The following is a 13,058-nucleotide window of genomic DNA, read 5'->3' as shown; positions in this document are numbered from 1 at the left end:
TTTTACTAGCGAATGGTTGTTGGAGCCTTAGTCGCCACTAAAAATCACTCATAACCTTTAGTGGCAATATTTTGGGATTTTGTGGCGACTTTGTCGCCACTAAAAGTCAGGTTCTTTTGTAGTGAATCTTAGTTGGCAATGCTTAGGTGGAGGGATTAGTCCCATGTGGCTTGCCACGTCACTAAAAAATTGGGGTGTTAACTCTTGAGGGTATTTGTGGTCTCCTGGGATAACTGCGGGGGTATTTTTGATCCCAAAATGTAATGGAGGGTATAAGTGGTCTATTTCACATAGTTCAGGGGCAATTTTGACCCTTTTCCGTTTATTTATTTCCATAGGATTTTTTTTATTAGAAATAGAAAATGGAAAAGTGTCAGAAATCCAGATTAAAAAGTGGGTAATTTTCTTGTCTAAAATCATGAATAATTATTTTTATATTAATGGGTTAATCATGGCTTAATTAGGACAGCCTAAGACTGCAATGCACGCGTTTACACAAACTGGCACAGAATTAAATGGATGGCCGGTACTAATGAAACCACTTATTATCTTGTTGGTACTTGAGGGTTCTTTATATTTGACGATACAGTGAGGTGTCAAATGAGCGGATTAAATTTTAAGAAATGAATTAATTTAATAAATGTATTTAAGTGAATTCATTTAACTATTACTAATTTTAATTAATTTCTTTGTTATATAGAAGTTTCTTTTTTGTATTAAGAAAATATAAGTTTTTTATTACTCTCTCTATCCACGGTTGACTTTGCATATCCGTTAAGAAACCGTAAATAATAGGGGTAATATTACTATTTTATTCTTTGACAGTTTGACTTAATTAAAATCAATGCTTTGAGAAATATGTAATATTACTATTGTTGGACGGAGGGAGTATTATTATATCAAATAAAAGAAATTGTTTTCTTGAAAAAAAAATTGACAAGATTTTGCATTGATTAATTTGGCTTATATATCAATTTAATTTTTAATAAATGGACAGGTCAATAATACATCCCCTCGTGTACAACCCAGAAAATTGTAGGGTAAAATTCACAAATAGCCATTTTTAAGCTAATGTTAATAAGAAATAACTAGAAGTTTCATCTATAAATTTAAAGCTCTGTGAAAACGATTTTTTTTCAAGACTTGAACATACGGATTAAGTAATTCACTTACTCTTGAAAATTCACAAATAGCCTTCTATAGTATTTTCTTTGTTTTAATTTGTTTATCTTACTTTTTTTAAAATATTTTTGGCTTGAATATATGGATTAAGGAATTCACTTACTCTTAGAAATAAAGAGCAATTTCTAACAAAGATATCTTAAATAATGATTTTCCTTTCTTTTAAGTTTCTTTAACATAATTATCATAGGGACATGAGGATGTGTCAAAGGTAAATTTAATATTAAAAAAATTAAATACTTTTTAAATTTTGTGAAATATCAATTCTTCTTGACCAATTTTAGAGTCTAGAACAGGTGTAGGGGTATGCATGAAAAGAAATTCAAACTTAATACAAATTAATGAGTCACAATTTAATGATGAAGTTAAGGCTAATTATTGGCGGTTTGACCCTATTCAAAAAACAGAACCCTTGAATATTTTATTTTAAAGTAAATAAACTCAATTGAACTACAAATTTTTTTTTGGTGATTTTAAAAAGGCTGAAATATTTTAAAATTATGTTTATAGTTTCACTTGCATATTATATATTACTACCATCTTTCCTTTCTTTTCTTTTTTTTCCAAAATAAGTATCAATAAATTAGCTCAGAAATATGAGAGCATGACATGAAATTTTGAAAAGGTATACAAAAGATTGACTAGTTAAAATAATATTTTCATAATACAATTATATAGACAAGCAGTATCGTTGAGAGAAGAATCAAATTACATCCAAAATCTTTAGAATATATTCTAAGGAAGAAGTTTCACAAAGACCAACAAATGGGCTGTCTAATTAAACCACCACTTAAAAACTACAATAAAGCTAAGATTGAGTGATTTCTTTTTATCAGTATTTTAAAATTTGGTGGACATAATTATTTGGTAAATATGTTAGTAGAAGGCCTACGTGTCAAATTATTAGTTGAGATGAACGTAGACTGATTCCAACACTATAATTATTATATAATATAAATTTAAAAAGACTAATATCCTTAAAAAGAATTAGGATCAAATTACAATAAGAAAAAAAAAATATATCAAACTCTAAGTAGAAAAAGGTCACCTCAACTAAATATGTATGAGTATAAACTTAGGTGACTATGTAACTAAAGATTTGATAGTGATTTTCCGTTGCGCACGCCTTATATTATTATATCTTTAAATACTATCTTTTATGCTTACGTTTTTTTCCCATGGATACTCGATTTTAATTATTGGGGTTCGAATAAATTTAAATTTTTACATCAAAACTCATTTATACAGGTGAGTCCAATGAGATATTTTTTTCCATTCCAGTGACTCGAATTTGAGATCTTTAATTAAGGAGGAACATATATCACCATTACAACTCACTATCTTTTGTGCTTATGTAAATGCAATTTAACGTACGTTTCGATGCAAATATTATAGTTGAAATGTTCAACTCATTTATTGATATTAGAGTAAAATTATTATTAGCACCTTCTTTTTCATCTTTCCTTTACAACTACCTTTAATTAATTTCCCCAATTTTTTATGATATTGATTGAAATACATATAGAACCTAATTAAAATACAATGTGAAAAGAATAAATTACTTGTGGTCCATGGTCACCCAACAAACCTTATTTGTACTTACAGCCAAATAAAAACCAAAAGCCATAAATTAAAAATAGGAAATTGTTAATTAGATCTTATCTTAATTTAAACAAGAAATTAATAGGTAGCAAGCAGTTGGCGTACGTACGTGTTGACTGTTATTAGTAGTAAATAAATGGTCCAATTATATTTTTATATTTAGTTCTTCTACCATATTATGGTTGTGCATGCCACATGTGCAAAATTACTGTCAAATCTTTTTTCTTCTAATAGTTTAATTATATATCAATTGACATTCTTTTCTTTTAAAAAAAAATAATCCCCCCACCCCTCTAAAAGTAATATATATAAACTCTCCCGTTTCAGTGTTTGTTTTAATTTGACTGTACACAAAATTTTAAAAAAAAAATAAAAATTATGATCATAAATTGAAAAGTTATATATAATATATCAAAATGTTTTGTGATCTTAAACATGACTTAAAAAGAATTTTAAAATTATATAAAAAAAAAACTTTTTAAGGGTACGTCTATATATTTTGTTTTAAGAAAGAATAAATGACAACGTTTGATGATGACCGTTCAACAACATTAATGTCCTTTAAATTTTGCAGGCATATTACGAAAATTATTTAATTACATTAATCATAAGGGTTAACTGATTAAATTACTTTTTTTTATCTCTTCTTAAATGTTCATAAATTTTCTTGAATATTATATAAATCATTTATTAGAGTAAAGATAGATTTTTTTTTATTTTTTTTTTTAGTAATGTCTTCTTAATTACCTAAATTTGATACTTATTTTGGACCAAATTTATTTAGTTAAAACGACATTTAAAATAGACGTGAGATAATACTCTCCCTCAATTTCAAATTAGATCTGCTGTAATTTTTAAAATCAATTGTCTCAAATTATTTGTTATTTTAGAAGTTTAAGACAAACTTAATTATTTATTTTCTATTTTATCTCTAATAATAATTGTTTCTGAAGGCTTCAAATACCTTAATAGAATAAATATTTAATGAATAGATATTACTCCATATCTTAAAAAATAAAATGTTCAAAAACTCCTAATTATGTTTTCTTAAATGATAGGTAAGAAACATAACATATAATTTGAGACGTTGAAAGTAACTTTTTTAGCGATGATTAAAGTTTAAGAAATCATAACCATATGTAGCAAGTTTTCATGTGCATAGATAAATATATACTACAGTAGTAGAACCTATGCACCTTGGAGAAATAATGTGAATATCTCGTTTGGTCATAAATTAAGAAGTCAATTTGAAATTTTGAGTTTTTGTAATTGGAAGTTATATTTGGATTTATATTTTATTTAGAAAAAAATTGTAGTTTTGTGAGTAAAGATCTCAGAAACTTCAATTATTTTCAGTATAATCTAATCAAATTTCATGATCGACCGAATAGATATTTAAAGATAAATCATCAAATTTGATTCAAAATTTATGACGAAATGCTAGCGGAATACATATCAAGGCATCAATTAATAAGGGTTGTGGTAGAGTATTTATACTCCTTCATCCTTAACTAGTGATATCATATTCGAGTCCCCCCCGAGTACTAATTAGTCGTCTTTGTTAGGGAGTGTTTTACCTTTAACGAGACTTTCTAGCGCAAATTTAAATTTAATCAAACTTCAATGTAGATATCGAACAGCAGGAGAGGAGAGGGAAAAAAAAATATAACAAGGGAAAAGCAAAATGATGTTGATATGTAAGTGTAGACAAGAGACAGAGTGGTTTGAGCAAAGGGAAATAGGTGAGAGGCACATGCAAAAAAGTGAATAAGAAACCACTCCACATGCATGTGAGGTGCCCTATAATTTAACTCTATTAGGCAATAATAACTCAATCATATTAGCCCATGTTCTAACCTAAATATCTTTCAATCCTACCCACCCAACCCTATTATGCTTTGATTGCTACATTATGCCCAACCTTTTTTCTCCCACAATAATCCTACTTTAATTTTACATAACATATAAAATAAATCTTTGTGTAAAGTGACATATCATTGCATTGAGTTGCGTAAGATAGTTTTTTTTCCACCAAAAGTTGGGGCTCAACCATCCATAGGTTATCCAATCTAATCATTAATGTGCAATAGTGAACTTGCGTGAGGAGTGATAGAGGTCCCATTAATATTCAATATCTTTTTTTATTTCCTCGACTAATTGAGAATCGTATGACTAAAGCCAATTATAGGAAAAACGTTTTCCATAAACCTATTAGGATTTTTATTATTATTTTTAAAGCTTCAATCGAAGATATATGGCGAAGCGAGTGGCGTGTGACATTCATAATCATATTATGTATATAAGGTCTATTTTTATATATATTAATTGTTGAATTATGTTGGATTCCTTATATATTTATTCTATTTATCATTCAAATTTTTTTATAATTTTTTTTTAATATTTATCGTTATCTGGCATCTGAGATGTCTAATTAAGAAAAGAAGGATCCTAGATATCCTAGAAAAGAAGAAAAAGACAAATTAAGACGACTACTCATTAATTATTCTCAAGTAATGATATTTCTTGAAAGCAAAAGTTTACTCTTATAATAAACTTTTGGCTATCATTTCTAAAGTAAAAAAAAAAAAAAAGTAAACCCTAACTTTTGCTTTTTGTTTCGAAATACCAAACTTCTAAACCTAATTGTTGAAGAATATATAGTTTATCATCAAGATGCACTTTTTTATAAAGCTCTAGATTTTGTTTACCTTTTAGGTCATCAAAAAGGGGCCATGACTCATGTAGATGTAATAAATACAATTAGGTATAAAGCAATAGATTTCTATTTATTTGTGGCACTTTCATTAAATTGTAATTCATGTATATATATCACATTTTGTAGTTATTGTGAAAGCAACTAGTTGCTTCAAATTAACAACCCAAAGTTATTGTGCCCGTGACACTATAGGGACCATGAAGGTTGAGTAAACAAGATATTTGTAGTTACACATCACTAAAAAAACAAACAATGAAAAAAGAAGAATATGGACTTATCGTAAATAGTTGTTCATCTAACCGCTTAAAACTAAAAAATAACCAACAGATGTGTAATCAATGTAATATCAGTTAGGAAAAGTAAATGGTGAATTCGATCGGCTATATGTCAATTGAGGAGAAATAGATGAGACAAGTTTTTTGGATGGAAACTACAAATGAATGCAATTAAGCTAAGCCAGATCATAAAATAAATTTCCAAATCTAAAGCACATGCTTAGACAAGTTGATTGTAATTAGTTACCTAATAACTTAATTAGTGAGTTGGTTGATAAAGGACAAGGCACCTAAAAAGTATTATCTCATTCTAACCACAAACACTCATTTACACTATCCTCAACATATTTGGGCTCTTCATAGCTGTCAAAAGGACCCAACTATGGACCACGACCACCATTATTTGGTTGATTATCACTTTCATAATTCATAATTGTGGGCTCAATTTTGTGTGTGTATCCAGAAATGACAAGTATAAAATGAAGTCCAGTGTTTCTCTCCTTATTTATTTCTTTGGTATATATAGTAAAAGCGATTTGAAGTGAGTTTAATGCACATGGAAGCATATGGTAGGTATATATAATGAAGTTAAGCAATAAATAGCTTCTTCATAATGTACTCTAAAATATTAGAGTTGAGATGAATAGACATGTAATAATATTTTGGGTTAAGTTATTACTATTAGATAGTGATATGACTAATAAATTCTAACTACCACATAAGAGAATACAGAGAGAGAGATTGTGATGTTGACAGTGACGAGGAAGGTGGGCAACTAAAATCTTGAATTCAAAAGGGGGCAAAATATTGACTACTTAATAATTTTGTCAGCTATTATTGTATTTGCAGCTAATTTGCTTTGCTGGTCACAGTGCAGAGTCTGGAATTTAAGGTACAAAACAAAACTAAAACTCCGTGTGATCTCACAAGTGGCGGGTCTTGGGAGTGTAAGATGTCATCAGACTCGAGAGAAATTCAATGAAAGTAAAATTCATCCATCAGGGGAAAAGGGGACAATGAAATAACTCTGTCCAAAAAATACAACAAAACAACTGTGTACCTGTGAGCAGCAGGAAGCCAGGACTAACTATACCTCTTTGTTCTTGGATCGAATAATACTACATGAACTTGCCTAGGTTACAGCTTGCTACTAGATTATATTTGACGGGGGAGGAAATACTTTACAGTTTTGGGTCAGGGATGAGGCTACTGTAGCAGTTGTTGTGTCCTAGCAAAGCAAAAAGCAAAAAATATCGAATCCCAACCAAAGCAGACATCCCCCTAACTACAGCAATCCAAAAAATAGATGCAAAAGTTCTAGTGTAGCATCAGTATTGCTAAGTTGAAATTGTATCAGCACTATGTTCTGGAATGCATGTAGTGGCTTCAATGACCTTGCGATAGTAACGCCAAGATGCATTCTTCTCAGTGATAGGTCGTTGACCAAATGGATTACTCTCTACATACTTCTGAACATTTTCAGCCACGGACAGTCCTTCAAGATAAAGGCGCAGATCACCCTTTGGCCCTGTTAGCGAATAATGAGATGAAGCTTATTTAATCTTGACAGCACCGAATGGATATATATAATACAACTACATCACTAAAAATAGATTGGATACAATACTATTCAAGTCATATTCATGCACTCACAGGGGAATACAACTATCATTCATATCCCACACAAATAGAGGAATTACTTGAACCAAATATTTTATTTTATTTTATGACAAGGAAAACCCGCAGCCGCTACCCTTTGGGTGTGCACAGGGTAAAACCCCCGCTCCTATGCAATAGCTCGCAAACCACATAGGAGAGGTAACCCGCACTAGGCAAGCCTGGTGCGACGAGCTCGACCCAGAAGGCAAACCCCTTGCTTTCGCTGGCAAGGGGTTTCGAACTTGAGACCTCCAACATTAAAGTCCCAAGCCCAAACCACTGGGTCACCCCGAAGGGTACTTGAACCAAATATATTCACATTAAAATAAAGCACTTGGTTATATTGAAAGAAGTTGAAATGTGGGAAACTATCAAGTACAATTTGAGACCCATTCAGAAAAGATGAAAATCAAAGGACAGAGAGTTCAGCATCTATTTGCACGATTTATATGAAAATGCCCAAGCAGGAGATGCATGAAGTGAAGTCCAAACATAATAGTCTGATTACCCATCATGTACATGTTTGAAAGAGAGAGAAATACACACCTAGTGAATCATCTTTCTCATCCGTGTAGAGGTATGTATTTGGAAATACTGCTGTGTTTGGCTGAAAATAATAAAACACAGTGCAAAATCATTTACTTAAAGGTCATGGAGGAAGGTTCCCAGCAACAAAGAAAGGGTTAATACTCACTGGATTACACAAGGCCTTGTGCGGAGAATCGTCCAACAGAAGTGTGTTTGACTCATCATATTCACCCCTCTCCCATGGAAGATCTGGTTCAAACTTCTCCCATAATTTTTTAAGCTTCTTCAAAATAATAGGCTTGCTTCTCTTCTTACCAACAACAGGGAAACCAGTATCAGTGCAATGGGATTGATCCTGCATAACATTCGAAGTTATTATACTGTGTTGAAAGCTATGAATGAAAGAAACTATAACAGGAAAAGGCTAGGCTATCAATTTCGTTAATTCAAATTCATAATCAAAGTTTATGAAATACTGTAACAAGTATTTCTTGTCTTTCATTTCCTAGAATATGTAGGAAAACATGCCAATATATAAAAAAACATTTTGAGGGAAACAAAATATTAATTGATTAAGATAAGCAATGTAGCATGAGAGACTAGAATTAAGTGCTTCAAGGGTTTTTTGGTACTAAAAAGTCAGATTCAAATCAAATGTAAAAATAGATTATTCACGGAATATTCCATTAGTACAATTTACCAAAGCATTAGATCCTCTCCTTACAATCTTTTTATCCTGGGATGTCCTCCATGAGGCCTACTAAACCAGCTCTCAGGGATTCTAAGATATTTTTCGGTCCTCAAGCAAAAGGGAAAATCAAGAGCAAGAGACGGGAGATGAGTTGAAGAAGACCAATGGAGAAAGAGAGAGAGAAGCTCCACACCTACAGTCACTATATTGTGAAGCTATAGTTACTGACAACGCCAAAAAAGATAATTCCCTGCATAGAAGTATACTAGAGCCTTCAGTTATGGATTGGGACAGATTTGGATAGTGTTCACTTGGTTGATGTAGCCTGATAGGTGGTGGTTACTCTTCTTTTTTTCGACACTAGTAACATTTTGGTGGTTACTCTTCTTAGGCGGTGATCCTTTGAGTATTCTCGGAATTCACTCAAAGGACTATATCTCACACACTGCTCGCAGGATGTTCACCCCACCCCCACCTCACCCCTGTATGTACACACACACACAAAAGATAGTGATACATCCATGTATAATTTATTCAGAGCTATTTCCTACCTGACCCACATAGGCTGTTTTTTTTTTTTTCTGAAGCTGGTGACTTCACAAAGGCTGTTTTTTGTCCAATGCATTATCAAATTTTTGGAAACGATCTCCTTAAATGAAACAAGAAAGCAAAAAATGCATGTACTAGCCGTAGCTCAAATTTATTAGTTTACAACCCATCAATGGGATGATCATATATACAGCTTCATAAACTCCATAGAAAGACACAGGGAAAATAGTAAAATGGAAGAAGAAAGCATAATATAATCTTGGGTGCTCATACAAGAAAGACCATACTGAAATCACGTGTGCTTTTTCATATGGACCTGATTCTTGTTCTAAGTATAATTTCCTAGGGCTGTTTGATCTCCAGAATTAAGCAACCAGGCTCACAAGATTATTTTTTTTGTTCCTGGTGCTTTCAGATTTTGCAGACTTGCACTGACGCTAATTTATGATATTGAGGCAGAACAGATCCTTACCCAACAGAAGAGCAATTTTTCCTTGGCATTTCCCAGTAGAAAATCAAGAAACAACTCCACATTCTTCCTGCAAATTTTTGGACAACACACATAAATATGTTTGCACATATATAAACTTCATAAATATGAAAGTGAACAAAATTCAGAAACTACCTGATTCTCGATGACCAAACACCTACATTAAATTTCTCAAAGCAGAATTGCAGAAAATCGTCATGAAAAGGCCTTTTGAAAACTGGTAAAACAGATGATAACTCAGTTAGAAGATTTTTCAAAAGACAAAGTAGACTTCAGAATGAAATTAATGGTGCCACTCCTACCTGCTTTCCCTGAAACAATGATGTCCACTTTGAAACCACGCGGCACATGTTGAAGCGGAACAATATCAGCAAGGAGTCCATTCAGATCAAGTACAAGGAGCTTTTTATTTGAACGTCCATTAAGCGCTCTCCTTAATGGAGGGACGGTCCTGACATTTGTGATTTCAGTGTTTTCATCTATGAAAGCACACAAATTTGAAGGAGAAGAATTACTTTCAGCTAAAGATTGTCTTTCCCCATCGAAAATTTCATTGGTTGAAGACCCAAAAGCACAAGTGCCAACATTCTCCACGAATGCTGGTAAACTGTTTCCAAGAGTACTGAAATTCCTTCTCCTCTTTCTAAAATAGGTTATTAGTACTCTTGGTCTTGGATGTACTTGTTGACTCCTTGTAACAATGGAAAAATCATTAACCTCAATAAACTCACTGCTTTCAGCAGGCAAAGTGATGTCCACCTTAGCGGATTTTATTTTGCTCTCTTCAATCACGGCATCCTCCACAATTGCTGGTATAGTGCTTGCAAGAGCAACAGAATTCCTTCTCCTCTTCCTGCAATATGTTATCAGCACTTTTGGTCTTGGATACATCTGTCGTCTCCTTGTTTCAGATGCAAAAGCAGTGCATTCATCAGGCAAAGTAGTGTCGGCGTTAGTGGACTTTGTTTTGCTCTCCTGAATCGCAACATCCTCCATGATATCTGGTACACTAGTTGAAAGAGAGATAGAATTTTTTCTCTTCCTGCAATATGTTATTAGCACCCTTGGTCTTGGATACATCTTGAACTCTTCGTCTCAATTACAAAAACGCTAACCCAATAAACTCAGTGCTTTCATCAAGCAAACTGATGTCTATGTTAGTGGACTTTGTTTTGCTCTCCTGAATCACAATATACTTCAAAATTGTTTGAATACTGCTTGCAAGAGCAATAGAATTTCTTCTCTGCTTCCTGCAAGAGGTTATTAGCACTCTTGGTCTAGAAATATTTGTGGGCTCCTCGTCTGAATTGCAAAATTAATCTGATTAAACTCACTGCTGTCAGCAGGCAAAATAATGTCTATGTTAGTGGATCTTATTGTGCTCTCATGAATCACAGTATCATCCAAAATTGCTGGTAGCTGCAGGAAAGAGCAATAGAATTCTGTCTCCGTTTCTTGCAGTAGGTTATCAGCTATCTTGATCTTGTACATATGTGTGGACTCCCCATCTCAATTTCAGAAGCATTAACCTCGATAAACTTGAGGCTTTCAGCATGCAAAAGTGATGTCAATATTAGTGGCTTTTGTTTTGCTATCTCTAATTACAGCGTACTCCATGATTGATGGTATACTTCATGTAAGAGAAATAGAATTCCATCTCTGTTTCCTGCAGTAGATTATTAGCACTCTTAGTCTTGACTTTATTAGCGGACCTCGTCTTGACCTCAATAAATTAACTGATCTCAGCAGGAAATATGATGCCTATGTATGCAAACTCTCATCACAATGCAACTTGTTTAACATCAAATCCAAACTAACAGACAAGAATCCTTAAACATGCCAATGTAGAGACCGACAAACTACATTATTTTCAAGGGACAGGTTCGTCTCTTCAGCTTGATTCTCATTTTCTTTTACCTCTCTGTGAACTCATATCCACAAAACAACTTCTTGCTTGTGACCTGGTTTCATTTAGTAAGACGAACAGTGACGCAAGCTCATTTTAGAATTGTATTCCTATGGAGCCTCTAAAGCATGGTCAATATCAATTACACAAAATAACAAAAAATACCCTCCTATTTTGCCTATTTTCTATTTTTTCTTCTTTTAGCCCTCCATGTAATCAGTTTCAGATCCAAGATTTTAACTTGATGGGTTTAATCTTTATAATTTTACCAGTGAACCCATTGCACTTTTGAAATGATGGGTTCAAAATGTGTTTACTGAAATTTTGGTGATATATTACCTATATAGCTAAGCTCCAAATTAAAATTATAGGGTTCAGTTGAACCCATATCTTGTTAGCTACATCCGCCACTGCATGTAATGAAGGCAGAGACATACTTGCTATGCTCCCCTTCTATGAATGCAGCACTGCTGTTTACTTTATTTCTCAGTTCAACACATCCTTACTAGTTCTCGTTTTAGATACATAATCTGGGAGCCCAAGAGCAGCCAATTCCTGGATACCAATCTTACTGCTATTCCTCTTTTTCACAGACTAATCACCTCAATACCAAGTGAAACACCAGCAGCAACAGGAATTCCAATTTCCTGTTGCTACTTATCTATCCCAAACAATTGAATATCATATGCCAACTATATGTTAAGCAATGTTTACTAACACCAATAAAACAACTGAAAAGGATAAACTAGATTAGTTTGTTTTCTCCAAATCAAGCTAACATGAGTTTTAGAGCAAACGAAACACTCCTTAGTCAATAACTCATAAAGACACATACTTCCTAGGATTAGTAAACATCATAGTGTCACCCCACTGTCCTATCTCTTCAATTCCTTGTGTTTGAATTTTGCCCAACTTAATTGTAAGTACACTCACTCATAAACTGCTTGATACCGTGTAATCACAATCCAAATAAGGGGAAATGCCTATAAATTAACAGTTGTAGTTTATCAAGCAAGCGAAAAACAAAGTAAGATGCGTTCAACAGAGTTAATTTTTAGAGCATTACCAGATTTGAAGCACTGCATACACATGAAGTAAAATTGAAACTCAATTACAACCTAAACTCCAAAATAAACGAATCGAATACTTCAATCTGTCAGAAAAATATAAATTAAGTTACGGAAACAAAATCTGAAACAGCAAAAAATTAAAGCCGGCGGATGAGAATACCTGAAGCATATGAAGAAGAGAAAACACTTCAAGTTGTTGTCTTTAAAGGCGATAAGCTTTCTGAAACACAGAGAGGTGACGTGAGACAGTGAAGTTGGGGAGTATGAACTATGAAGACGACGGATCGGAGAAAATGGGTTCAGTTTTGGTATTCCAAGAGATTGCGGGGATCTTAGAATTAATGTTGCTATTTCCAAAGGGACCAAATGAGAATATACTTGTAGGAAAAA

General features: G+C 32.8%; 1 protein-coding gene across 3 annotated transcripts; it reads right to left on the bottom strand.

The window, feature by feature from the left end:
- Positions 1–6,741: 6,741 nt before the first annotated feature.
- LOC102587470 (uncharacterized) lies at positions 6,742–13,058 on the bottom strand. 3 transcript variants are annotated; one of them, XM_015307698.1, is made up of 8 exons: positions 12,829–13,058; positions 12,665–12,751; positions 9,995–11,358; positions 9,828–9,909; positions 9,675–9,741; positions 8,129–8,317; positions 7,981–8,041; positions 6,742–7,303 (listed from the first exon to the last, which is right to left on the bottom strand). In XM_015307698.1, exons 3-8 carry the CDS (start codon positions 10,770–10,772, stop codon positions 7,113–7,115), a joined length of 1,368 nt encoding a protein of 455 aa, XP_015163184.1. In that variant the 5' UTR covers positions 10,773–11,358; positions 12,665–12,751; positions 12,829–13,058; the 3' UTR covers positions 6,742–7,112. The 3 variants fall into 3 exon arrangements, with proteins under 3 accessions (XP_015163184.1, XP_015163185.1, XP_015163183.1); XM_015307699.1 differs by having other exon boundaries at positions 12,665–12,716; XM_015307697.1 differs by lacking the exon at positions 12,665–12,751.

The sequence above is a fragment of the Solanum tuberosum genome, unplaced genomic scaffold, assembly GCF_000226075.1.
Source record: "Solanum tuberosum cultivar DM 1-3 516 R44 unplaced genomic scaffold, SolTub_3.0 scf00062, whole genome shotgun sequence".
Classification (NCBI taxonomy): domain Eukaryota; kingdom Viridiplantae; phylum Streptophyta; class Magnoliopsida; order Solanales; family Solanaceae; genus Solanum; species Solanum tuberosum.
The sequence above is the reverse complement of the archived record's forward strand: the minus strand, read 5'-3'. Positions and strand labels throughout refer to the sequence as shown.